The sequence below is a fragment of the Gopherus evgoodei genome, chromosome 12 (genome assembly GCF_007399415.2).
Source record: "Gopherus evgoodei ecotype Sinaloan lineage chromosome 12, rGopEvg1_v1.p, whole genome shotgun sequence".
NCBI classification, from domain to species: Eukaryota; Metazoa; Chordata; order Testudines; family Testudinidae; genus Gopherus; species Gopherus evgoodei.
In genome coordinates, this window is record NC_044333.1 from 145,226 (window position 1) to 173,124 (window position 27,899).

At 48.7% G+C, this 27,899-nt stretch overlaps 2 protein-coding genes and 1 long non-coding RNA gene across 3 annotated transcripts; all 3 read right to left on the reverse strand.

Moving 5' to 3' along the window:
- Window positions 1–941: 941 nt before the first annotated feature.
- ZFP1 (ZFP1 zinc finger protein) lies at window positions 942–16,015 on the reverse strand. The gene is given in 7 exon segments (XM_030581941.1): window positions 942–1,610; window positions 1,613–1,980; window positions 12,508–12,634; window positions 13,363–13,451; window positions 14,684–14,788; window positions 15,649–15,681; window positions 15,982–16,015. Coding segments are annotated over 7 exon segments (1,236 nt in total). The 5' UTR covers window positions 16,013–16,015; the 3' UTR covers window positions 942–1,127.
- On the reverse strand, window positions 15,899–20,865 carry LOC115660339 (E3 ubiquitin-protein ligase TRIM7-like). The gene is made up of 5 exons (XM_030581673.1): window positions 20,789–20,865; window positions 19,978–20,064; window positions 18,179–18,400; window positions 17,518–17,540; window positions 15,899–16,093 (listed from the first exon to the last, which is right to left on the reverse strand). The coding sequence occupies exons 1-5, from the start codon at window positions 20,849–20,851 to the stop codon at window positions 16,021–16,023; spliced, it is 468 nt and encodes a 155-aa protein (XP_030437533.1). The 5' UTR covers window positions 20,852–20,865; the 3' UTR covers window positions 15,899–16,020.
- Window positions 20,866–21,286: 421 nt separating this feature from the next.
- LOC115660341 lies at window positions 21,287–22,991 on the reverse strand. The gene is made up of 3 exons (XR_004002804.1): window positions 22,948–22,991; window positions 22,166–22,226; window positions 21,287–21,497 (listed from the first exon to the last, which is right to left on the reverse strand). It is a non-coding gene; the product is annotated as an uncharacterized LOC115660341 (long non-coding RNA).
- Between the last annotated feature and the right edge of the window lie 4,908 nt (window positions 22,992–27,899).

A 27,899-nucleotide genomic window follows, 5' to 3' on the forward strand; every position in this document is an offset into this window, starting at 1 on the left:
AAATGAGTCCTGGAATCAAGATCTCTTTTTCTTTTGTGATATTACAGCACACCTGAATGATCTCAACGTTCAACTTCAGAGGAAAACAACTTATATTTCAAATGGGTGCAGTAGTGAAAGCTTTCGAAATTAAACTGAAACTTTTCAGAAGTCAGCTGTCAAAAGATGAAATGTGTCACTTTCCCACTTGTGCACAGTGTATCCCTCAGCACAAACACGCTGAGTTAGGAGAAAAATACGCAAAGCACATCAATCTTTGATTGAATTTGACAGAAGACTTACTTTGTCTAAAGACGATGACATCTAGTTGAAGCTGATTGAAGATCCCTTTTCTGTGGATCCAGAGGAAGTGCCACTAGATTTGCAGTTGGAGGTTACTGAACTTCAATGTTCGGCAGTTTACCGAAATAAGCACAGAGAAAGCAGCCTGAGGGATTTCTACAAAAGTCTGGATGATGAAAAATACAAGAATCTTACTGAAGTTGCACTGAAAACATTCAGCATTTTTGGAAACACTTACATATGGGAACAAACATTTTCCACCAAGAACATGAATAAAAACAAGCAATGTTCTTCTCTGACTGACGACCATTTGGAAAACATTATGAAAATATCCACTTCAAATATGACCCCTGAATACAACAAGCTTGTTGCCCAAAAGAGATGTACTATCTCTCATTAAATTTGCAAGGTAATTATGAAAAGTACAAAGTTTTCTTTCAAGGAAATAGGTGTTTTTCATTTGTCCATGATTCATAAAAAAAATAAAAATTAAAAACTGTTTGCTTTAATTGAAAAATTCTTAATAAAGTACCCCCCCAATCTTCCTTTTTGGCCCACAGCTGTTTCAGTGGGGTGGCGCTGGGGAAGGAGGGTTTGTTTCTACAGTGCAGGCAGCACTGGGTGTGTGTGTGTTTTGGTGGGGTGGTGTTCTGTCTGCACTGGGCGTGGGGCGAGTTCAGCCCTCAGCTGTTTTCTTTGGAGTAATATGGCCCTCACCGCTTTACGAGTTGTGCAGCCCTGCCCTAGAGGTTTTTATGGTGTTGAGCTCCCTGGCAGATTCTCTGATGACTAACATGGGCTGAGTGCCAAGCAAAGGTTTTCCCACACTCACTGCATTCATAGGGTCACTCTCCTGTGTGGATTCTCTGATGAGTAATAAGGTTTGAGCTCTGATTGAAAGTTTTCCCACACTCATGGCATTCATACGGCCTCTCCCCTGTGTGGATTCTCTGATGTTCAGAAAGGCCTGATCTGTGAGTGAAGTTTTTCCCACACTCTCTGCATTCATAGGGCTTCTCCCCTGTGTGGATTCTCTGATGTTTAGAAAGAGTTGAGGTATTAATAAAGCATTTTCCACACTCATGGCATTTAAAGGGCCTCTCCCCCATGTGGATTCTCTGATGATAAATAAGGCTGAATCTGTGAGTGAAATTTTTCCCACACTCACTGCATTCCTAGGGCCTCTCCCCTGTGTGGATTCTCTGATGGGTAATAAGGTATGAGCTGCGACTGAAAGTTTTTCCACACTCACTGCATCCATGGGGCTTCTCCCCTATGTGGATTCTCTGATGGGAAATAAGATGTGAGCTGCGCATGAAGGTTTTCCCACACTCACTGCATTCATAGGGTTTCTCACCTGTGTGGATTCTATGATGCTCTTTATGGGCTGAATAGTGTTTTTCCCACACTCAGTGCATGTATTTTTGCTCTTTCCCATAAGGATTTCCTGGTGTGTTGTGGTTTCCTTGAGGTCCTTCTGAATTCCTTCTTGTGAAATTAATTTATCCACTTTCTCCCCTGGCTGGTTTCCCTGCTCTCTCTCTGGTCTGTGCTGAATCTCACATGAATTTCCCTGTTCATGACTCTTGGACACATTCCTTTTCGATCTTTGAGATAATTCTCTGTGTTTAGCCACTTGCTCAACATTTCCCTGCTGAGAATTCTGCTCCTCTTTCTCATACACCATTGCATCACCTGCTGTGATAGAGACAGAAACCTCAGACAGGGATGGAAAGGGGAAGGCCAAACCAAAACAAGTGCTGGAGAGAGGTCAAATAAAAATCAGGAACTGAACTCCCCCAAACTCTTTCCCCAAATGTTGTAGTTTTATGTTTTTATTTTGGTATTTTATATAATTTGGAATGAAGGATAACAAATAATTATGTACCATGCATTAAGTGTATTGGTGTATGATCTGAGCACATCCTGCCAGCCACCCTTTTTGAGTAACAGAAAGGAATGGCTAATGGGCCAATGGGTAGAGAGACATCAGCCAGAATCTGTGTCTGGACTGATTTCAGGACAGTAACAGACCTTTGAGGGTCACCAATTTGTTGCAAGTTTAGCATTTTAAAATAAGTAAAAGAATGCCATGGCTGTTTTCTTTTGCATTGCAATTTGATGTTCCTGTTCAAAATGTTGTGTGTAAATTAAATCTGGTCTGTGTGTGAAAGAGGAATGTGTGTGTTAAGAAATAAGTGTGAAGGTCATCGCGGAACCATATGTACGAGGGAGGAACTGAAGAAAGACGCAAGGGCGCCAGGAGGCTGCAACACACCCCTACTGAAATGTCAGAGGAGGGCAGACTGACGATTCTAAAGATGAGACAGGCACCTATCAGTGGGGACAAGATAACTGGGATCTAAACCAGCATGGGAGAACTCCCTGAGGAACTAGATGAAAGAACAAGATAAAGGATGAGAAGGACAATTTAAGAAAACAAGCACTCGTCAAACAACAACTGATTACAGCATGATGGTGCAAAACTCATTGATCCCAATGAAGGAAAATCACTCTATGAACCAGGTGCCTTGCCAGCATCGTGTAATGATCAACGGAACCCAGCTCCTCCTACCCATGATCAATCTAGCTGGCCACTAGGTTGATCTGGACTCTGGACTGGTAACTGTAACATCGACTGGCGGGACAGTGTTTGTGTATGTGGTGTGTGACTGAACACATATGCGAATTGTTCTCTCTTCAAGAAATGCAGCGTATTGCCTTTTCCCCTGAAAAAGATGCTGTATGCTTCTTATAAGCATAACAGGGTAACACCCACAAGGTAGCTAGCTAGCACATATTGGAAGGACTGTTCAAATTAAGTGGTTCATCAAGACACACTTGGTTGACAGTGGATTATGGGAGAAGCCCATCTACACTGAGTGGACTGTCATGGAAATGTGCTGTCTGGAATCTAGCTAATGGCTTTCTCCAATGACTGAGGGAAATTGGGAATGAACATGTGACTTGCCCATGTGACTCCAAACTCCATCCTGTTCTAATTTTGCACAGTAAGAACCATGGGATGCCCTCCACATTGCAAAAGCTATAAAAGGCCCTGGAAACACCTCTATTTTGTCTGCAGTCTTGCTTCTTACCTCTGGAGGAACTTTGCTACGGATTGAAGCTCTGAGCAAAGGACTGAATGACCCATACAAGCTGTAGATGTACTCCAGAGACTTGACTTAAGCCAACAGTTTATTCCATCACTGCTATAAGGCTGAACCAAGAACTTGGCCATTCATGTACATAATTGATTCCCTTAGCCAATTTTAACTCTCACTTTTCTTTCTTTTTATGAATAAACCTTTAGATATTAGATACTAAAGGATTGGCACCAGCATGATTTTTGGGTAAGATTTAAGTTGTATATTGACCTGGGAGTGGCTGGCCCTTTGGGATCAGAAGAAACTATCATTTAATGACAGCTGTTGTAAAGAACCACTCATATCTGAATCCAGTGTGTTTGGTGGTGTTATAAGCACCAGAATGCCTGAGAAAGCTGCCTTTATGTTTTCTAGTTAGCAAGTGTGGTGAAACAGGAGTTTACTTTTGTGGCTGATTTGATCTATCTTATAAAACGAGTACATGTGGGACCTTAGGCCTGGTCCACACTACAGCGTTAAATTGATTTAAACAGCGTTAAATCGATTTAACACTGTACCCGTCCACACTACAAGGCACGTAAAATCGATTTTAAGGGGTCTTAAAATCAATTTCTGTACTCCAGCTAAACGAAAGGAGTAACCCTAAAATCGATTTTACTAAATCGATTTAGGGTTAGTGTGGACGGAAATCGAAGTTAATGGCCTCTGGGAGGTATCCCACAGTGCACCAGTGGCCACTCTGGACAGGTAAAGGAACTCTACTGCACTGGCCAGGTATACAGGAAAAGTCCCGGGAACTTTTGAATTGCATTTCCTGTTTGGTCAGCGTGGAGCTCTCAGCAGCACACGTAACAATGCAGTCTCCTGAGAATAGGAAAAGAGCTCCAGCGTGGAACACAGGAGTTATTGGATCTGATCGCAGTATGGGGAGAAGATTCTGTGCTATCAGAACTGCATTCCAGTAGACGAAATGAAAAACTTTTGAAAAAATGTCTAATGCCATGAGGCAGAGAGGTCATACCAGGGACTCAGTGCAGTACAGAGTTAAAGTGAAGGAGCTCAGACAAGCGTACCAGAAAACCAAAGCAGCAAATGGCAGATCCGGATCTGGGCCAAAAACATGCCACTTCTATGCGGAGCTGCATGCAATTTTAGGGGGCTGCGCCACGACAAGCCCCCCCTTGTCTGTGAATTCCGAGGTGGGGGTAATAATCTCAGCCATTACTGAGGATTCTGCGGAGGGTGAAGATGAGGAGGAGGAAGAGGAGGACGAGCTTGCAGAGAGCACACAGCACTCCATTCTCCCCAACAGCCAGGAGCTTTTTCTCACCCAGACAGAATTACCCTCCCAGCCCTCCCAAGCCACTAGCCCAGACAATGAAGCCATGGAAGCGACCTCTGGTGAGTGTACCTTTGTAAATATAAAACATAGTTTAAAAGCAAGCGTTTTTTAATGATTGATTTGCCATGAGGGCTTGCATGCATTAGCTGGCATTAAAGTTACTGGAAAAGTCTGTTAAGATGTCTGGGGATGGAGCGGAAATCCTCCAGGGACATCTCTATGAAGCACTCCTGTAGGTACCCCAAAAGCCTTTTCAGAAGGTTTCTGGGCAGGGCAGCCTTATTCCGTCCACCATGGTACGAAACTTTACCACGCCATGCCTGGAGCACATAATCGGGTATCATTGCATGACAAAGCCTAGCTGTGTATGGTCCCGGGGATTGCTGGCATTCAAGAAGCATAATTTCTTTTTCTCTGTCTGTAATCCTCAGGAGAGTGATATCGTTCATGGTCACCTGGTAAAAATTAATGTATTTTATTAAGGGGACAGAGATGACCATTCCAACAGTGATGCTTTCCTGCGGCTTAAAAGAAATCCTTCCCTTGCAGTTAGCCATGCGGGGGGAAGGGAAAAAGCTGCCCATTCCTATGGGGAGGTGTCTCTAATGGTGCTGACCTTTTTAGCATTTGGGCAGCAGGAATTTCCGCTGCTAATTGCCAAGGGAGGGGGTAAGGGGGGAGGGGGTAAGGTTTCAGTGACCTGCCATTACAGCAGACATGCAGAGTGGGGGGGAAAACAATTCACAATTTCCTCCAGTGCTTAACCTTTCTGATGGCATAAGAAAAAAAGCAAAAGATTTGCTTTTTAGCAGTTTGGCTGCACAGCATGAATTTTACCTGCCAATAGCCAGGGGTGGGGGGAAAGGTGGAGGTTGTACGGTTAACTGCCATTAGATGTATGCTTTACCATGTCCGCCTGCAAGCTGTTTTGTAATCCCCAGACCTGCGTCTGTGTTGATCTGTTACACCACAGCCGCAAGCACTAAATACTAAAAGAATCCAAAGGCGACCTTGTAGTGAAGTGACGTGCTACGTACGGTGAATAGTGTAGTTCACTGAAAGATTATAACCATTGTTCTGTGAAATGGATCTTTTATGATCCTTCTATAACTCTTTTCCCCCCCGCATGCAGCTGCACATTTTTCAAGCCTCCCTACTCCAGTCCGAAGGATAGGTCAGATAAGGAGGATGAGGAAGAAGAGGACACGGGATGAGATGTTCACAAAAACCATGGTAGTAACCCGCAGTGAAAGAGCTCATCTGGGGGAGTGGAAAGACGTGGTAGCAAAGTACAGGAAAGATGCCAGTGAATGTGAGGACAGGAGGGACCAACGTGAGGACAGGAGGGACGCTCGAGATGAGATGTGGCGGCAGGAAGATCAGAGGTGTAGGCAGGAAGATCAGCGGTGGCGGGATGCAACGCTGGAGCTGCTGCGTGATCAAACTGACATCCTCCGAAGTCTGGTGGAAGAGCTGTGGGGTCACAGAGTGCCACTCCAGCCCATGTTTAACCTCCCTCAGTACTCACCATGTCCCATATCTTCCACACCCAGACGTGTAAGAACGCGTGGGGGAAGGCTTTCTGCACCTGCCCCCTCCACCCCCGTGGACAGTCCAACCAAAAGGCTGTCATTACATTGAAATGTCCTTAATGGCCTTTTTCTTCCCTCCTATACTCCTCCCAAACCACTCCCGGGGTACCTTTTTATTTCTCTTACTCTTCTTATAATTACATGCTATTCAAAGCAAGTGGGAGGGTGGGTTGGTTACAGGGAATGACTTTATTTCCATAAGCAAGCTGTTAGGGAAGGGTGGAGGGTAGGTTGCTTGCAGCAGGAGTCAATATGTGGGGGGGGGGAGGTTCACGAAGGGGAAAGAAACACAGCAGTCACACCGTACCCTGGCCCATGATGAAACTCGTTTTCAAGGCTTCCTTAATGGCCTTTTTCTTCCCTCCCATCCTCCTCCAAAACCACTACCGGTGTACCTTGTTATTTCTCTGTAATCTATTTTTAATTACATGCTTTTTAAAGCAAGAGGGAGGGTGGGTTGCTTACAGGGACTGACTTTTAATAAAGAATACAAGGTTTTTAAAAAATAGTAACTTTATTTCGATAAGCAAGCTGTTATGGAAGGGTGGAGGGTAGGTTGCTTGCAGCAGGAGTCAATACAGGGGGGGAGGTTCATGAAGGGGAAAGAAACACAGCAGTCACACCGTACCCTGGCCCATGATGAAACTCGTTTTCAAGGCTTCTCTGATGCGCACCGCTTCCTGGTGTGATCTTCTTATCGCCCTGGTGTCTGGCTGCGCGTAATCAGCGGCCAGGTGATTTGCCTCAGCCTCCCACCCCGCCATAAAGGTCTCCCCCTTACTCTCACAGAGATTGTGGAGCACACAGCAAGCAGCAATAACAAAGGGGACATTGGTTTGGCTGAGGTCTGAGCGAGTAAGTAAAGTTCTCCAGCGACCTTTGAGACGCCCAAATGCACGTTCTACCACCATTCTGCACTTGCTCAGCCTGTAGTTAAACAACTCCTGACCACTGTCCAGGCTGCCTGTGTATGGCTTCATGAGCCATGGCATCAAGGGGTAGGCTGGGTCCCCCAGGATAACTACAGGCATTTCAACATCCCCAACTGTAATTTTCTGGTCTGGGAAGTAAGTCCCTTGCTGCAGCCGTTTAAACAGAGTAGTGCTTCTGAAGACACGAGCGTCATGAACCCTTCCTGGCCATCCCACGTGGATGTTGGGGAAACGTCCCTTGTGATCCACCAGTGCTTGCAGCACCATTGAAAAGTACCCCTTGCGGTTTATGTACTGGGTGCCCTGGTGCTCCAGGGCCAAGATAGGGATATGGGTTCCATCTATGGCCCCCCCACAGTTAGGGAATCCCATTGCAGCAAAGCCATCCACTATGACCTGCACATTTCCCAGAGTCACAACCTTTCGTAGCAGCAGCTTAATGATTGCTTTGGCTACTTGCAACACAGCAGCCCCCACAGTAGATTTTCCCACTCCAAATTGATTCCCGACTGACCGGTAGCTGTCTGGCGTTGCAAGCTTCCAGAGGGCTATTGCCACTCGCTTCTCCACTGTGAGGGCTGCTCTCATCCTGGTATTATGGCGTTTCAGGGCAGGAGAAAGCAAGTCACAAAGTTCAAAGAAAGTGCTCTTACGCATGCGAAAGTTCCGCAGCCACTGCGAATCGTCCCACACCTGCAAAACTATGCGGTCCCACCAGTCTGTCCTTGTTTCCCGGGCCCAAAATCGGCGAGCAACGGGTAGAACCTCCCCCATTACCAGCAGGAGCTCCAAAGCGCAGGGGCCCGCGGTTAGGGAGAATTCAGTGTCCATGTCCTCATCACTCTCGTCGCCGCGCTGCCGCCTCCTCTCCTGCGTTTGCAGTTCATGGTTCAGCATAGACAGCACGAGAATGCGCAAGGTGTTTACAACGTGCACGATCACGGTACTGATCAGAGCAGGGTCCATGCTTGCTGTAAAATAGCATTTGCTCACTTCACCCAGTAAAAAATGCGCAAAATGGCTGTCTGCTGCTTTCAGGAAGGGAGGGGGTGAGGCTGTACCCAGAACCACCCACGACAGTGATTTTTGCCCCATCAGGCACTGGGGTGGTAACCCATAATTCCAAGGGTCAGGGAACACTGCAGGAACTATGGGATAGGTACCCACAGTGCAACGCTCCAGAAATCGATGGATGCCTGGGACCATGGACGCACACCACCAACGTAATGTGCCCTAGTGTGGACGCGTAAAATCGATTTTATAAACCCTGCTTTATAAAATCGATTTTATTAATTTTGATTTTAGTCTGTAGTGTGGACGTGACCTTAGAGACTAACAAATTTATTTGAGCATAAGCTTTCATGGGCTACAGCCCACGTTATTGGATGCATGCTTATGCTCAAATAAATTTGTTAGTCTCTTAGGTGCCACAAGTAATCCTGTTCTTTTTGCGGATACGGACTAACATGGCTGCTACTCTGAAACTTATAAAAGAATAACCATCAGTTTGGGGTTGTGTTTGCCCTATTTCTCAGCAGTTCGTCCTGAATTTGGCATCCTCAGTTATGACCCGCTAAGGCTCAGTGACAGGGTGCCAAGGGAGGGGGCTGGATCATGGATTTACAGGGAGTCAGGCGACCCAACCTTCATACAGTCCCTGTTGGCACTGCTCTCTTTAGGGTATGTCTAAGGTGCATCAGGAAGTCAGCCACCTTCCAGGCTGGGTCTCATGCTAGTGTATTAAAAATGGCTGTGGAGACATTGCTTTGCTCTCAGGGCTCTGCTTGGAGTTCAGACCATCCAGCCCACCACTCCCCTCAACCCCTGGCTTTAGAACCCAAGCAACAGCGCCTACACCGTTATTTGTAGTGAGTCAGCATGGACTCTGGCTGGGAGGCAGCTTCCAGACGCAGTGCAGACATACCCTTCATGAGTGACATGCTTGCTTTAGCTTTTTCCAAGGGTGAACCCCGGTTCCCCTTAGAACCATAGAGTTAAAAGGGACCACAACAGTCATCTAATCTAACCCTCTGCCAAAGTGCAGGATTTGCTGTGACTAAACCAGCCTCCTTTTGAAAACCTCCAGCGAACAACCTTCCACCATCGCCTTAGGCGTCTGTTCCATTGTCCTACTGTTCTTCTAGTTAGGAAGTTGTTCCTGAGATTTAATCTAAATCTGCTGTGCTGTAGTTTGAACCCCCTGCTTCTTGTCCTGCCCTCTGTGACAAGAGAGAACTGTTCCCTATCCTTTGTATGGCAGCCTGTAGCAGGAAAGACCAGCAGGGACCACAACCCACCCGTTGGGCTACAGAGCCAGGAAAGCCACCTCCACCCCTCCGGAAGATGAGGGGCGGGACAGGAAGCAGAAGTACAAAAGGAGGGGGCCCTGCAGCTCAGTTGGGCTGGAGCTGCCGAGGGAGACAGATGCTTATCACCCGCTGCCAGAGTGGGACACTGAGGACCCACTAGGGCTGCCACCAGAGGACTGGCTAAAGCTCCCAGGGTCACCAACCAGTCGAGGTGTCAATGAGGAGATGGGGCTGCCACAGACTACCGACCCGTGGAAATGGAGGCCAGAGGTACCTAACCCTAGGGATTGTAGGAAGTAGCCCAGGGAAACTAGACCATCGTCTGACTGAGTGTTGGCCTGACAATAAGTAAGAGTGTTGTGGGTGGATCCCCCCTGATCCAGTGGAGGATTACACTGCCACTGTTAGGACCCAGGGCTGGGACCCAGTGGAGTCAGGTGGGCCAGGGTCCCCCTACATCCTGCCATCCCACCTTTGGCCAGGAGGCTTATGTTGGTCGATCGGCAGCCGAGCAAGGACGCTAGACTGTTTGGTGCTTGCCCTGGGCAAAGCCCCTAATTGTTTGCTGCCTCACCCTGTCTGAGGGCCTGGGCTTGGAGACTTTGCAGCTCTGTCCTGAGACAAGACCAGGAGGGATGGCCACACATGCTCACACAGCCTTTTGAGTATTTGAAGATTGCTGTTATATCCCCCCATTAATTCATTTCCAAACTAAACACATCCAGTTCCGTCAGCCTTTGCTCACTGATTTGTGTTCCATCCCTTTGATCATCCTTGTCACTTGCCTCTGGATTCTCTCCAGTTTCTGTACATCCTGTCTAGTCACTGGTGACCAAAACTGGATGCAGGACTCCCCTGAGGCTTAACCAGTGCTGAATAGAGCAGTACTATCACCACCTGTGATTTGCATGCTATGCTTCTCTTAATGCATTTGCTTCTTTTTGCATTACCATCATGCTGTTGACTTCATGTTGAGGTTGTGATCCACCACAACTCCCAGATCCTTCTCAGCGCTGCTGCTGCCATGCCAGTTATTCCCCAGTCAGGATTTGTGCATTGAGTTTTTCTTCCCTAAGTGTAGCACCTTACACTTGTCTTTGTTGAATGTCATTGGTGCCTATAGCGAGGGTCACCAATTTATCACAATCCCTTTCAAGTTTTGCTCTATCCTCCAAAGTGTTGACAACCCCCCCAAGCTTAGTGTCATCTGCAAATTTGATCAGTATGCTCTCTATTCCCACGTGCAGGTCGTTAATGAAGATGTTAAATAGCAGCAGACCCAAAACAGATCCCTGTGAAACCCTTTGAGAATACCTCCAATCTGACATCATTCCAATAATAGTTATTCTTTGCTTGTGGTTGTGTAACCAATTATATATCCCCTTAATGGGAGTTCTGTTGAGCCTGCATTTCTCCAGCTTACCCATGGGACTGTGTCAAAAGCCTTTTTGAAGTCCAGGTCTATTTTAGCCACCAAACCAGTTACCCTATCAAAGAAGGATAACAGGCTGGTATGTCATGCTATGTTCTTAGTAAATCCATGCTGGCTGCTACCGATTACCCCTTCATCCTCTGGGTATATGCAAATTGAATGTATTTTACATTGCTCTAGTAGCTTCCCTGGTATTGAGGTCAGGCTGACTAGGCTCTAGCTCCTCCTTTTTCCCCTTTGTAAAGATGGGCACTATGTTAACTCTTCTCCAGTCTTCTGGGACCTCTCCTGTCATCTGAGTTTGCAAATATGGCCAGAGGCTCTGAGATTTCATCAGCTAATTCTGGGCTGAACAGCAAGAAAGGAGGTGGGGGGCTGGGTTTGGGGGATTAAGAGCTCTGCTATCAACATTTCAGCTGTTGAGCTTGAGCTGATGGCTGGCCATCCACAAGGAGGTAGAGGGAGGTGGAGGTTTCAGTTTTGACAGAAGGAGACAGGTCTGGAGTAGAGCAGTAGATCGGTGATTCATCAGTATACGGACAGTAGCTGAATTTGTGTTTGGGGGTGAGATTTCCCAGAGATAAAGTGCAAAGGAAGTGACCAAGGACTGAGCCCTGTAGAACCCACACAGAAAAGTGGAGTGGGGGTGAGGACGATTTTCCTAAGGACATGCTGAAGAAGTGGTTACAGAGGTAGGAGGAGCACCAGGAAGCAGACAAGATGTCAAGACAACAACCATGGTCAGTGGTATTAAAGGCAGCTGACTGGTCAAGAAGAATAAGGGTGGAGCACTGGTTCTGAGCTTTGCTTAGGGAGAAGTCATTAGAGACTATGGCAAAAGCATTCTCAGTGGAGGGTCCCAAATATCTGCCTCCCTGAAACCTTCCCTTCCCACTGCCACCAGACCCTTCCTGCTTCATAGAGCAACCACTCCCCATCCTCTTCCCACTATCCTCAGTCTTTTCCACTTCCAAGTATCCCACATCTCCTACCCAATCCCCCCTGCTCCAACAGCACCACTGCTGGGACCTCCACCCCCTGTCTCCATTCCCAGGCTCCCACTCCCCCAAACCACCACACTCCCTGTTTCCAGGAGATTCTGTCTCTGATTCCTCACCTCCTCTTCCTTCCATGGTACCCATCCCTCCCTGATTCCCTCTAGTCTCCCACATACCTAACCCTTTCCTCCCACTACACTCAGCCTTCCCTATGTTGTGGTACCCCACAACCACTAGCTCCTTCATCATCATCTCCCCTCTCATGCTCCCTGCACTGGGTCAGCTGTAGCTGTAACTGGATGGTGGCGGGAGGAGTTGGAGCAGCTTGGCAGAGGTGTGACTGTGATATGAAGGGAGGTGCATGTGAACCCTGAGGGACCTAGTCTGCCCCATTTCAATTCACTCAGTGGGCTGTTGCTGAGACAGGGCAGAGCAGAGGAGGCATTGTGGGGGTGGCGTGAACCTTAACTCTTCATTTCCCCTTCTAAGAACAGAGGGGATGGGAATCCTTACCCAGCGAGGTCACATTCTCATAGTTCTCCTGCATGACGTCTCTGCAGAGGGCTCTTTGACGGGGGTCCAGCAGAGCCCACTCTTCCCTGGTGAAATACACAGCCACCTCCTCGAAGGTCACCGGCCCCTGAAAGAGCAAGAGCCCCCTACTCACAACCTGCTGCCCCACTCACAGCCCCACTATTCATGGGGGAGAGAAGCCAATCAAATGGAAGCTCTGGCAGGCTCACAGTCAGCAGGGTCTCACCCCTACCCTGCTCAGAGCAGCCAGGAGGCAAAACAGTAGGGGAGACAGAGATCCTCTTACCCCCCAGCAGACAGAGGGGGAAGGGTCTTCTCATCCATCACACACCTGCAAGCCAGAGGCTGATGTGGGGGATGGGGACCCCAGCAGGCTCCAGGGTCACTCCCCAGTAGGAACCCCAACAGGCTTCCCAGTGCCAGCAGCTGGAAGGAAGGGGAGGGGTTATCTACTCTAGGCCCCACTGGTGGGGAACCTCCCACTCCTCCTTCGAATCTCCTAGCAGCCTCTGGCGACTAGGTTTATGTTCTTGCACTGGGAATCTGATACATTTCTCCAGCGCTGTCCAGTGTTTCCCTACCTGTCCCGTTCTACAAATAGGGTAATTTCCTCCCCCCAAACCCCATGGGTCTGTTCCCGGAATCCAGGACTTGGGTTAAACAATTCCAAGCAAGTTTGTCACATGGCTTGTCCCCCTTCCTTTCTCCACCCTGGATACTTCCTGCCCCCATCCCACCTCCACACTGAGCTCCCCCAAAGATCCCAGGCCCTCAGTATTTCCTGCCCCTCCCCCTCCAGCAGGAACCCACTAGCAACCCCGCAATAATCCCTACCTGGACTGGCTCCACTACAGCCAGTTCCCTTCCCTGTCCCCTGGGAGGCTGGGACAATCTGGATCCAAAGGTGGGCATTACTCTGCCGCCTGTCAGGGTGAGAAGGGTGACAGGGAAGATTTCAGAAGTTAGTTCCTGTCACATCATGATTTTCCCCGGCCCTTTCCCTGCACAAGATGTTTCTGACTCACATGCTGGGAAAATATTCCATCATTTTATCACAGCCCAGACTCAATCCCTTCCACCAGCACTAAACCCACTGTGCTAGTTTTAAACCTGAGGGCAACTCCCCCAACGGTGGGGACCAGGCGGAGGCAGGGACAGAATAAAGTCTGCCCAGTGCTGGTGCAGTAAATGAAATGAAGTTTGCTGGTGATATTAAGATAGAAGCGATTGTCAAATGAGACAAACATAATCTAATAAAATAATAATTATAATATATGGAGCTATACCTGTCTCATAGAACTGGAAAGGACATTAAGTCCAGCCCCTGCCTTCACTAGCAGGACTAAGTACTGATTTTGCCCCAGATTGCTAAGTGGCTCCCTCAGCAACTGAACTCACAACCCCGGGTTTAGCAGGCCAGTGCTCAAATTGCTGAGCAATCTCCCCTGTAACACCTGCATTTCGAACTCTCTTCCTCACTTCACTGTAAAAATCAGACAAAAGTTCATAAGACCTTACAATAACCTCTAGCAGCAAGTTGATGAAAAGTAGGTTCAATTCTTTTCAGCCATGAAGGCCGTGCACAGGTGTAAGACGACCAACGACAGAAAATTTAATTAGTCCAAACAAAAGGGGGCTAATGATGTCGTTCATGGCCAGTGCTAAGCTCTACGCTTGGTGAACAAGAAAACGTGGTAACAAAGTTACCTAGGGCCAAATTTGGCCTTAGGGACATGGATTTAATTAGTAAACAAAATAATAAAAAATAAATGATGCCACTCACTTTTATTCCTTTTGGGACTTTTACAAAGAAATGGGGGGGGGGGAATAATCTACCACCTCACCCCAACATTGCAATACTGCTACTAAACTGCTACATTTCCTTTCTGAGAGGCTTTGTTTTCAATATATTTTAACTTACATTCCCTCCTCTTTCTCCTCATGATGCATGATCATTAATTTGCACTTAACGTTGACCATAGTTCTGTCCTGTTTCTCAGAAAGGCTGTAAGGGCTTGTCAGTTAAAACATGTTCCAAAGAGACCCATTGCTCCCGTGATTAGTGACTTTCTTAAAGTCTCTCAGTGCTTGTAAGTTAAACTAGTTTTCTAAGAGGAGCCCTCTTTTTAAGAGCAAGATTAATAATTAAACTTACCCTCTTTCCCACAAGCCACTGCCTCTGTGCCTTTACTCTCTGGTGCAACACCTTCAAATAATTCTGCTGAGGATGTTTCCCAGAAATCAATCATCAGCGGGATGGCTAGGAATGTATTGGGAGAAAAAAAAATTAGATTCTATCTTAAATGAATAAAATCATTCCAAGAAATATAAATTAATGTAAGGCACAAGGTAAGCATAAAAAAAAGTTTAGAGCAAAAAGTTAATTAAAAGAACCAAACAAATGTTGCATTCTTAAAGAAGTGCAGGTTATGCAAAAAAGAAATACTGAATTGCTATTTTAACAAAATTAGATGCTAATAGCTGTTTTATTTAAAGTGTAAAAATCAGCTACAACCTGTCACAAGAGGTAAATAATGCACTAAAATAATTATAAGTTAAAAATGTGAATACAATACCAATTTAACAAGTTTAAAAAAAGTATATAGACTTTTTTGCTGTAAAAGCCAAATAACTATAACTATACTAACACATTTTCAAATAAATATGTTTAAAAAAAGCTCAGCCCTTGTATTTTTTTTAAAAAGTATCAAGCTGCGACTCAAAAATGGGAAAAGTTGTCAAGGTCTTCGTGGTCTTTAAACAAATGCTTTAAAATCAGACTACATAAACTTAATTAAAAACACTATTCATATTACTGCAATTAAAACTACAAAATAAAATTCCTAAACTTAACATAGTCTGTAAAAATGCAATAATTAAGAAAGTAAAAGAAAAAAAATGAATGAGTACTAAAAAACTGTAAAACACTTTAAATGCTTATGTGACGTTGAGCTAAAATATTTAAGAGACAAGTCAGTTGAAAATATAGTGGTGCAAGAACAAAGTAACATCACTTCCTATTGTCACACATCTTCCAGGTGCTGGAGGCTGCGGTCCCCTGTCATTAACATGGTTATTGGGCTGAAATCTCCCCATGGCCAGTCAGAGACAGACACGTACCTATGTCGCTCCCCAGCCCCCATCGCAGCGTCTCTAAGGGAAGGAGAAGATGGGAGAGGTGAGAATTCAGGCCCTCGCATTCATGGAGAAATCCTCATTGCTTATTAATGGAACTGCTGTTAACTACGAGATGGTGACAGAGATCAGAGGCTGATAATGCAGCCACTGCAGACAGGGCCAGTCCCACAGGGCTGCTCCATAGGGAAGGGCAACTCGCTGAGCTGGGCTGTGAGATGGAGCTGAGGATCAGTGACATCACTAGAGTCCCCGACTCCTCCCCAGGGCCAGGGTCGCTCTAATCAGAGGAGACGCCACCCCCAGACTCCAATTCACCTTTGAATCCCAGCAGGACCTCCTGCAGCATGGCACTTTTCAGACAGAAATCGCTGAGTCTCTTCTCCAGCTCGCAAATGACGGCTCTGGCTTCAGAAACGCCCCGTCCTCCCTGCTGGGGAAATGAGGGGTGAGAAATAGGCCTGAGCCCCAGACCCTGAGCCCAGCAACCCCCAAACTCCAGGAAACTTGGATCTGAGCTTTGTAGCCTGAGATGGTCGTTGTCATGGTGAGTCACCTCAGCCCTGTGCTCCCCAGAGAGATGGGAAGTGGGGAGACACTAGAGCAAGGAACAGAGACATTGTTCAGGAGCTTTCTCAGGGACACTCTGGTTCTGTGGGGGACAGAGCCACCCCCTATGCTGGTTTACTGCAGGAACAAGGGCCACCAGCACTGGGATTATGTGGAAAGGGAGGAGGCACACACTAACGAGTGGGCAGGTCCTATATGCTGACAGTGGACACAGACAGAGCTCAGAGCTTCAGCAGGGAATGAACATGGGCCCTTAAACAACCAAAACCCTCAAGCCCTTCAGCTGAAGCAGTAACCCTGGGGTGTCTAGCTCATTTAACAGAGAGGGCCAGATTGCCCTGTCCATTACAGCCAGCGGCCCAGAGCATCAGGTTAGGACTCTGTGCCCTGCTCCATTCACAGCAGAACACCCACTGCTCTTAATGGGACACCCACATACAAGGAACAAGGGGAGAATCTGCCCTTCACATCGGAAATAAAATTTTAGTTCTTAGTATTTTGCCAAGTCTTTGTTTATAGACTCATAGACTCTAGGGCTGGAAGGGACCTCGAGAGGTCATCGAGTCCAGTCCCCAGCCCTCATGGCAGGACCAAATACTGTTTGTCACACTCAGTGTCACTCAGGAGGAAAACAGCCCCTTCCCGGACACCCTGTAGGGCCCTGCTGGTTCTTCCCTGTGTTTCCCTTTCTTTCCCACCCTCCTTTCTCCATTTCTCTCGTGCTTCCTTGTTGCTGTGTCTCTCCTCTGTTCTTCCCTCCCTACAGCAACCCCCTATTCCCACCCTGCAAAGGTTTCACTCTTGCCCTCTCCCTGTTCCACCTGCTCCAGTGATCAGCCAGGAAACGCTGAATGTTGACATCAAAGTGTCATCATTTCAGTTGACACCCCGATGACATTAACAGGAGACAGGAGAGTTCACGCTTTCAGAGCTACAGCTTCAGGCTGCTGGCAGCCCCAGCAAGGCAACACGGTCTCCGTTTACATTGGGAAGGTGCTGAGGGACCAGCAACTCACTTTAACAAATGTGAAAGCTGAGATTCTGCACCCTCGGAATACGTGACGCAGCCACATCAGCCCAGGAGACAGCCACATCGGCCCTGTGTCTAGTAGTCCTGCTGTGACCTCATTAGCGATCAGACAGTAACCGGCTCTTCTCCTACCTGAGTCAGCCACTAGGGGAGCCAGAATCACACGCTCCAAGGGCAGGGGGCAGCTTCCTATTCAGTGCAGTTATCAAACCTAGCGGCCCATGAGGGGGAGCGAAATGGAGCCCAGAACTTACCTGCCCCCAGTGCTCCCAGCACCCTAAAGAGGAAGAGAAAGAAGACGCCGTCAGTGAGGGTGTCCCTGGGTGGGGAGGCCTCCTGCTCTGCAGGGGTCATCACTGAGGCCTCGGGCAGTAGGGGAATTTCAGGTTTACATTCCCTGAGCAGCTGCTCCCCACCACCAGGGACTTTCCCCTACGCAGCCCCAGCAATCCCTGTGGGCAGGTCACCACTGCTGGAATCTTCTCCCCAGGCACTTTACAGGCAGAAGATATTTCTTTGCATTGAGAATCAAATTCTGCCCAGTGCTGAGAGACCCAGAAGACCCCTGGCCCCACTAAACCCATTAACTTGCAGTGCGAGGGGCCTTGGGCCTGGCTTGGGACCTCAGCATGGTGGTGGAGGGGATTTCACCCTCCAAGTGCAAATGCAGACAGACATTTCCAGGAGAGAAGGTCTTGGGGCTGCAGCATCCAGGACTCCCAAGACCCACCCTGGCACCGCTGCCAGACTCACTGTGTGACGTTGGGCAGGGCTCTGCCTCTCCCTCTGCCTCACTTTCCCCATTTGTCCCAGAGGGATAATGCCCTTGACCCCACTCTGTAAAGTGCTTTGGGGTCTAGGGCTCAGAAGCACCTATAGAAACGCTACGTATGATCATTGCAATGACAGCCTGACCTGCAGGGGTTGGCTCAGTGGCTGCTGCCCCTTCTCTCCTCCCCTCTCGCTGAGCAGGGAAATCTCCCAGGACAGGCTGCAGACACCCTCATCCCTTCTCTGGACAATGGCTCTCTCTAGCTCCTCCAGCCGGGCCAGCAGCCGCTGCTTCTGCTCCTCCAGAAACCCTCGCAGCTCCTGCCACTCCCAGACAATCTTCTGCCTCTTGGCTTCCGTCTGTTTCTGCAACAGGGAGAGGTCGGCTCAGTAACAGGGGAACATAGAACATAAGAACGGCCAGACTAGGTCAGACCAAAGGTCCATCTAGCCCAGATCCTGTCTTCTGACAGTGGCCAATGCCAGGTGCCCCAGAGGGAATGAACAGAGCAGGGAATCATCAAGTGATTCATCCCCTGTCGCCCATTCCCAGCCTCTGGCAAACAGAGGCTAGAGACACCATCCCTGCCCATCCTGGCTAATAGCCACTAATGGACCTGTCCTCCATGCACGTCTCTAGTTCTTTTTAGAACCCTATTAGTGTCTTGGCCTTCACAACATCCTCTGGCAAGGAGTTCCACAGGTTGACTGTTCATTGTGTGAAGAAATACTTCCTTTTGTCTGTTTTAAACCTGCTGCCTATTCATTTCACTGGATGACCCCTAGCTCTTGTGTTATGAGGAGGAAATAACACTTCCTTATTTACTATCACCACACAAGTCATGATTTTATAGACCTCTACCATATCCCCCCCTTAGTCGTCTCTTCTCCAAGCTGAAGTCTCAGGCTTTGTCTACACTGGCACTTCTCTCCTGTCGACAAACAGCAGCTACACTGTGCGCCTGTCAACAGCACGGCTGCAGTGGCACAGCCGTGTCGCTAAAGCTGCAGCGTGTAGCCAGAGCCTCAGTCTTATTCATCTTTCCTCATACGGAAGCTGTTCTGGACCCTTCATCATTTTTGCTGACCTTCTCTGAACCTTTTCCAATTCCAATGTATCTTTTTTGAGATGGGGCGACCAGATCTGCACGCAGTATTCAAGATGTGGAGGTACCGTGGATTTATATAGAGGCAATAGGAGATTTTCTGGTTTATTGTCTATCTCTTTCCTAATGATTCCCCACATTCTCTATGTTTTTTTGACTGCCGCTGCACATTCAATGGATGTTTCCAGAGAACAATCCACAGTGACTCCAAAATCTCTTTCTTGAGTGGGAACAGCTAATTTAGACCCCATCATTTTATGTCCATTTGATATTATCTTTTCCAATGTGCATTACTTCGCATTTATCAACACTGAAATTCATCTGCTCGGTAACTGGGGAAAATCATAAATGCACCTCGGGGCGGGTGGCAGAGTTATTTACCAGAACATGAGATCTCTTGTGGTGAGTGATGGGACGTTCATTTATCCCAGGAAGGGAGGAGGGATCAGGGCCGGGGTGAGCTGTACATCACCAACAGGAGGGACACTTCTCCTCAAAACCTCATCAACTTGCACTGAGCCAAATCCTCCATCTCTGCAGCCCACATTTCATCTGCTTTCCCTCTCATCCTCCCCAGGAGCTAGAAAGGATCCCTGGTCACTGTGACATCCAGACAGTCTGTGGGCAGGGGCTCTGGCTAACACAGACTGACCCTCTCCTGCCCAGCAGCCTCCTGCATCCTAACGGCATCATGTCACCCCCGTGTCTGACCCTGCAGGCTCCCTGGTCTCCAGTGGGGATGGGTCCCTGGCTGAGGCTGGCAGGGGGGGCCCTGCATTCCCCAGATCATTCTTATGCCAGGGAAACCTCAGTGGTGGGGGGGCTCTGGGCACCTACCAGCAGCTCCTCGCTTTGCTGCTCCTCCTCAGCCTTGGCTGCTTCTCTCTCTTTTCCCAGAGGGGCCAGATGCTTTTGTGGTGCCTCCTGGAAGAAGCAGGGGAGGGAGGATTAGAAACTGCTGCAAACCTCCCAGCTGCCAGATTTCAGGGCCCCTCCTGCCCTACAGATGCCTGTGCAGGGTCCCTGGGACTCAGACTGAGAGGAGATGGTGAAACAGGGAGAAGCTTTTCCAGAGGAAACGCAGGCCCCAGGCTGCAGTGATGGGGTGCAGTCCAACCCTCCCCGGGGCCTCACGCACACCCCAAGCAGCCAACTTCAGACAGTCCCCCACTTTACTTTCCCCAGCTTCATTCCCAAAGCTCCTGCAAGGCCAGATTTGAACATGGAGCCCCCCCAAACATTCCCAATCCCCTGCCCTTACCCCCCAACACACCCCAAACTCTTAGCAGCCCCACAGTACCCCCCCCAGCCTTGACCCCCACCACACCCCAAACTCCCAGCAGCCCAACAGTCCCCAACCCCCCACCACCAAACCCCCAGCTCCCCCCCAGGCCCAGCCGCTCCCCCCCACCCGGCTCTGACACCCCAGATTCCCCCCCGCTCCCGGGCCTAGCCTGGGCTCCGAGCTCTGCAGCCGAGCCGCGCTCCGGCCCCTCCTGCAGCTCCCGGCCCAGCCGCTCCAGGGCTCCGCCCCGCCTGGGCCACTCGCCCCCCGCAGCCCCGGGCAGCCCCACTCCGGCCGTGGGGACCCCCCCCCAGGCAGGGGGCGAACCAGGCCCCACGCGTGTCTCCGGCCCCACGGCCCCACCGCGCTGCCCGGCGGGCTGTAGGGCTGGAGCAGCTCCCGCGCTGCGATCCCGGCCCCGGCCATGGCCCCGCTGCCGGTGTAACGTCAGTTTGAGCAACCCTCCCGTTTTGCAACTAGCTTCAGTTTCTGTCACATAAGAAAACCATCTGTGCTCCTGCTCAGGCATTTGCATAATTCTGAAATATTTGTGGCTTGCAAATTTTGGCTGTATTTGCTCAATGAAGAGTGAATGTTATCAGAGATAAGGAGATCAGTACAAGATTGTAACAATGTATAGACATAGTGACTCAGGACAGTAAATGTAAATTAAAAAAATGTCAATTAAAAAAAGAAGCACAGTTGCTTGAAGATAATGGGTTTTTAAAAAATATGTAATATTTAATAATATATGGGGATATACTTCTGTCACAGAACTAGGTCATTGAGTCCAGTCCCCTGCCTTCACTATCAGGACCAAGTACTGCCCCTGACAGTTTTTTTTGGCCTTGCTTTTTTTTTTTTTTTTGTCCCATGATCCATAAATGGTTCCCTTAAGGATTAGGCTCACAACCCTTGCTTTAGCAGGCCAATGCTCAAAACACTGAGCTAGCCCTCCCCTCCATGGGAACACATGGAAAAATTCTACTTACTTGCCATTATGTGTATTGAGGTAATTTTTTGCTTGGTGCAACTTTTTTGGAGAAAATAGTTGTCTGTAAATCTGAAGAATCTGAAATAGAGAAACCCCTGTAACATACACATATCAGTATCACCTCATTCTCAGCAATGTCTTTAATCAATCGTTTTAATGTAATTAAAGTAATCAATCCTAACATAATGTTACTTGATTATCTAAGAAATTAGATCCCATCATCTAAATTGTTTTACACACAGCAAAATTACTTATATATCAGCCTAAGAAAATAAAAAAAACCAGACACCACACAGATAAACAATATAGAAATTAGGAGCAATAAAGAAATCACCATGATTACAGGCATGCAAACCATTTAAGAAATGATTATACAGTTATTGTAAAGATTCTTTACTATTCAGGCAGTTAGCCAGGAATACCTTTAGTATTTCTGTACTTTTACCAGATTTGCCCCTTACATGGGGTATGCTCATTTATTGGGGTTACTTGTCTGGGTTTTCCCCCTGATAATTCTACTGTTCTGGAGGGGGGTGGTTGTGTAACTCGATCAATGTACTCATTGCGTGCCCAATGGAATGAGTCAAACAGCACTTTCAAGTTGACACCTTTATTTGTCCCAGATGTAGCATGTCCCTATCTCCATCTTTACATCACAAGGAGAGCCTAAATAAAGTAAGTTACATTTTTACAGTTTAATACCTGAGTTAGAAAAGGAAACAGAGAGAGAAAATGAGGAAACTCACCCACTCCAGGAAGCTTGAACTCCTGAGTCTTCACTGATGATCTTAGCTCACAGTCTTGAATCTGTCAGGAATAGATGTGGTTACCCAATGAAGTGGTGGAATCTCCTTCCTTAGAGGTTTTTAAGATCAGGCTTGACAAAGCCCTGGCTGGGATGATTTAGTTTGGGTTGGTCCTGTTTTGAGCAGGGGGTTGGACTAGAAGCCTCCTGAGGTCCCTTCCAACCCTGATATTCTATAATTCTATTCTCTGATTCTAACTGAGGCAGATTTTGGGTCTATGCATGCATAAGAATTCTTACTTAAGAGTGAGCAAATGGTTTTGTAGAGAAAATATGCAATAGGTTGAATTGGTTGAAGGGAGAACAGTAGATTTGTTTATGGGTAAACCGATGACTGCAGGAATTTCTTTAGGCTAGATAATAGGAGCTGATCACTTCTTATTATGAGTGATGTTCCTTCAGGGGGCTGACAATGAAATGTGTCTGCTTCAGTATTTTGGATATCAGTCAGATATCAATCAGAGTTTCAACACTAGGATTTGTCTAAAAGCTAAGGTGGGTGTGAATGAGGGTAGGGGAGTTTCCTCAAGCTTGTCACCATGGTTGTAGGTATGTCTCACACCTCCATTGACTGCTCCATGCAAGTTTTTTGTCTGATCACTTTTGGTTTGGGGGAACAGACAGGATACTAGTTACCAAAGAAGACAGGTATTATTTGTGACTGCTGAGTTCTTAACAGGATATTGATCATAAAATATTTAACCATATGTTGTGACTACTTACATTAAAGAAATCCATTCCATCTTAGTTTAGGAGAGAGAGCAGTGAATGACCAATAATAATCTGGTGTTGCAGATCCCTGTAGAACAGTTGTTTTTTCTTCTCCGCTGTCAGTGCAGCTTTTATTTTGGTGAGTTTTGCACAAAGATGCAGAAATGTGGACCATCCAAAAGTTCTGCAGCCACTGGTCATCAGCCCAAGCCTTCATTGTGGCAGAAGATTTTTGCACTTGGGAAGGTTCTAAGATGACACCATATAATAAACTTACTGAATATTTGTGAATCAGTTTCTATACACAAGCAATGACGTGTGAAAATAGGACTGTAAGAGCTGAGTTCACAGGCAAGATAAATGCAGCAAAAGGCAATTCTAAAATTTGTGAACTGTTGTGAGACTTCACATAGACAAATAAATATGAGAGAGTCTTTTAAATACTGAAAATGTGTGATGCAGAGGTGGATGGAATGTAGGGAAATTATTTCACTGCCTCATGTCTCCTGTAGAAAGAAAGTAGCACTGGGGCAGCAGATTTTAATATTTTTTGGTGGGATCCAGAAAAGGTCCAAGGGCGTTTTGCTATGGGTGGGGGCTTGAGGTCAGTACTGAGTTTACAATGGTGCCAATGGTGCCATGGCAACATGCCCATCCTGCATCACGTTGCAAACACAGTGCTCAGAATTAAGCGATGTAGTCAGGACTATTGTACTCTATACTAGTTTTCAATTGCCTGATAAATGTTTCAGCCATGCCACCTTTTCACTCAGCTATATCCTGATTCGTGGTGACTGGGAATGGGGGAGCAGGGGCAGGGAGTGTAGTAGATGCCAATTTGAGGTGAATATTCTCTTGTCCAGACTATACTGGGTTTATGGTGCTTTGTGCCGTGGACAGGAGCAAAGTGGCTGGTGAATAACCAATAATCTGGTTAATAATTGTTCTCTAAATTCTGCTTTCTTCTTTCTCTCTCTGTGAAGTATCACTAATTCAAAATAGTACTGTTCAAATTGACTGGATAATGGTAATAGCATAATCTCTTCTTATAACATTGTATACCCTACTACCAAATTTTTATATTCAATACTTACTATTCATAAATCCAACATAAACAAAACATAAGAAAAGCTTTTTTTCTGCATCTTCTTTAAACTTTACCAGTTATCTCTTGCTTCAGAATGCCTCATGAGTCACCCATATTGTTTACAATAGGATTCAACATGTGGCTTGGAAGCTGACTCTTTACTGATTCCTGATGAGCTGGGAGCTCAATATTCATCCCAGATAGATACTATATGCAGAAGCACAGCTCTGTATATATCGGGGGGAGGGGAATTATTTATCTTTGTGCACATGTAATGGTGTTTGGTGTTTGTAAGACAAGGTATAATAATGAACTGTGTAAAAGAGAGGTTGGGAGGCTCCAGGAAGGTGTGTAAAGTGCTGGGATGTCAGGATCCCGGAGGCGCTCTCACCCCCACACTAGGGCGGTGTTCAGGGCTGGCTTTAGGAAGTGCAGGGCCCAATTTGAACATTTTTGATGGGGCTCCGGCAGGGATGACTAAAAAAAAAAAAGGGTAAAAAAAAGCCATTCATTTCTTAGCAACCAGTTCCCTATAACAAGTTCTGATTTAAGGGATGTGCCACAGTATGTATTTTTTTTACCAATAGGGTTACCATACGTCCATATTTTCCTGGATGGCGATTTAAGACCCCAAAAGCCTGACATATCTGGGAAAATAGAGATTTATGTTAACCCTACTTAAAGTTCTTTTTTAAACAGATGGGTCTGAACTAGAAATGAGCTCTGTTTCACATGTGTGGGTCCCCGCCACTCCCTGGGGGTGTGCTAGGGTGACCAGATGTCCTGATTTTATAGGGACAGTCCCAATTTTCTGATCTTTTTCTTATATAGGATCCTATTACCCTCCACCCTATCCCGATTTCTCATACTTGCTATCTGGTTACTCTAAGGTGTACACAGGTGTGGGTCCCAGCTGCTCCCTGCCCCCCTCATTGAAGCAGGTGTGCAGGGTTACTACCCTGGGAACTGCAGGGCAGCAGTGGACATGGGGCTGGTTGGAGGCAGGGCAGGGTCTGACTGGAGGAAGGTTCTGGCTGCAGGGGAGTTGGTTGAATTGGCCTAAAGCCAGCCATGCCAGTATATCCAGGACATTACTCGCACACTTTTCCCCCATTGATACCTAGTAGTTGCACTGTCATCTCCCATAGCTACTTATGTTGCAGCATTTTTGTTAAAACTAAATTGGGAAGAAAGATGACTGATTCAGAACCTGTTTAATGGTTACGTTATTGCTAAAGGGTGTGGTGAGGTGTAAACTTGGAGAGAGGAAGGTTTCTGTGATGTAGCAAACTGTACTACAGTCATACAGTATCTCAAATGCCAAGCTGCATTTCAGTGATCTGAGGTCTGAAGAACAGTGTGGAACTAGCTATTTTATGGGATGTCTACATTTCATCCTGTAGTAACATAACTGGTGATAGGAAAGCAGGGAGAGAGAAGGGTGTGTGTGTGTGTGTGCGCGCGCGCGCCTGGCAAGGCTGGTGGCCACGGGGCCAATGGGTGTGGGGGGGCTGGGTGGGATCTCAGGAGTCATGTCTCAGGGATCTGCCCTGCTCCCCAGCAATGCTCCAGCTCTGAGCTGTCTCCACTGCCTGGGACCTGTGGGGCCCCACCTGCCTCCCCGGGGGAAGAGCCACCTGGGACTGGTGCAGAGGCTGGGCCAGTCTCGGCCAGTCACAGGGGACAGTAGGGGGTGGGGAGAGGCTGAACTGGGTCCTGAGGGAGCTTGGCCTGGGTAGGCTGTGCTCCAGCCCTGCTGATTGCACCACTCCCAAGGGGCCAGAGTTTTCCTGCCCCAGGACCAGCTCTGGCTGCGCTGCCAGCTCAGCCTGGCAGACACAGTCACCTCCCATCAGGGCTGGCTATTGTGGCTGGGGGTTAGGGTGTGGCCAGTGATGAGCTGCCAAAATCTTAACAACCAGTTCACTATAAAAAGTTCTGATTTAAAGATGGGGAGCTGGGGCTGGGGGAGACATACTGGTGGGGCTGGGGGCCCCTCCAGGGCTTGGGCCAGTTGCCCCGCTTGCCCCCTCCCCTCTCCTCTGGCCAGCCCTGGAGCTTGCAGCAGGACACACACCCCCCCGCCACCTTGCCAGGCCTCTCCAAAAGCGGCCGCAAGACAACACTCTCAAGCTCAGCTGAGCTGCCAAGCTGATGTCGGTGGCTGAACACGCTGCAGTGGGGGGAAACGGGGCAAGGGCCAGGGGAGCCTCAGCCTCCCCAGCTGGGAATCCTGGGAGAAACAGGATGGTCCAGCGAGGGCCGGCGCTTCCATTTGGGTGGCCTAGGTAATTGTCTAGGGCGCCAGGATTATTGGGGGGCGGCATTTTGCCGGGGGTGGGGTGGCAGGCGGCTCCGGTGGACCTGCCTGCGGACAGTCCGCTGCTCCCGAGGCTCCAATGGACCTCACACAGGCACGCCTGCGGCAGCTCCAGTGGAGCCGCGGATCAGCGCGCGGGGCGGCCAAATGGCCGTGCGCCTAGGGCGCTAAAAACACTAGCGCCGGTCCTGGGTCCAGCCTGCGGACTGGAGTTCTTTGCCCACCTCCTGGCCCTTTAACAACCGGTTTTCTATGGAGGTCTAATTTTAGCAACCAGTTCTTGGAGCTGTGGGAACCGGCTTCAGCTCACCACTGGATGTGGGAGGGTAGGTCTCTAGTGGGTCTGGGGGGATGCTGGGCAGTGGGGGCATGGGGAGATCTGTGTGTGTTGGGGCACTGGGAAGTGTGGGGTGTCTGTGCGGAGCACTGTGCAGTTGTGGTGGTGGGGCAGTGAGGGGATCTGTGGGAGGGCTCAGTTGTGGAAGGGCTGTGGGGGAGTCTTCAGCTAGGGGGTGACTGGGCAGTAAGAGGATCTGTTGGGTGGTTCTGAGTAGGTGGGGAAGTGGTCTGGGAGGGCACTGGGCACGGAGGTTTGTGGGGGTCTCTGGGTGGTGTGGCACTGGGCGTAGAGAGTCAGAGGGGTGCTGGGCAGGAGTGTGTGGACGGGTCTCTAGGTGGTGTGGCACTGGGCGTAGGGAGTCAGAGGGGTGCTGGGCAGGGGTGTGTGTGTGGGGGGTCTCTGGATGGTATGGCACTGGGTGTAGGGAGCCAGAGGGGTGCTGGGCAGGGGTGTGTGTGGGGTCTCTGGATGGTGTGGCACTGGGCATAGGTAGTCAGAGGGGTGCTGGGCAGGGGTGTGTGTGTGGGGGTCTCTGGATAGTGTGGCACTGGGGGTAGGGAGCCAGAGGGGTGCTGGGCAGGGGTGTGTGTGGGGGGGTCTCTGGATGGTGTGGCACTGGGCGTAGGTAGTCAGAGGGGTGCTGGGCAGGAGTGTGTGGATGAGTCTCTGGGTGGTTTGTCACTGGGCATTGGTAGTCAGAGGGGTGCTGGGCAGGAGTTTGTGGAGGGGTCTCTAGGTGGTGTGGCACTGGGTGTAGGGAGCCAGAGGGGTGCTGAGCAGGGGTGTGTGTGGGGGGGTCTCTGGGTGGTGTGGCACTGGGCGTAGGTAGTCAGAGGGGTGCTGGGCAGGAGTGTGTGTGGGGGGGTCTCTGGGTGGTGTGGCACTGGGCGTAGGTAGTCAGAGGGGTGCTGGGCAGGGGTGTGTGTAGGGGGGTCTCTGGGTGGTGTGGCACTGGGCGTAGGGAGCCAGAGGGGTGCTGGGCAGGGGTGTGTGTGGGGGGGTCTCTGGATGGTGTGGCACTGGGCATAGGTAGTCAGAGGGGTGCTGGGCAGGGGTGTGTGTGTGGGGTCTCTGGGAGGTGTGGCATTGGGCGTAGGTAGTCAGAGAGGTGCTGGGCGGGAGTGTGTGGAGGGGTCTCTGGGTGGTGTGGCACTGGGAATAGATAGTCAAAGGGGTGCTGGGCAGGGGTGTGTGTGGGGGGGTCTCTGGGTGGTGTG

Excerpts from the sequence above, each read along its gene's own strand:
- LOC115660339 (XM_030581673.1), bottom strand. The coding sequence starts at position 20,851 with ATGGCCGGGGCCGGGATCGCAGCGCGGGAGCTGCTCCAGCCCTACAGC. Across the intron at positions 17,541-18,178 it reads CACTGAGCCAACCCCTGCAG|GGTGCTGGGAGCACTGGGGG; the intron begins GTCAGGCTGTCA and ends CTTCCTCTTTAG. Across the intron at positions 16,094-17,517 it reads GCTGGGAGCACTGGGGGCAG|GGAGGACGGGGCGTTTCTGA; the intron begins GTAAGTTCTGGG and ends TTTCCCCAGCAG.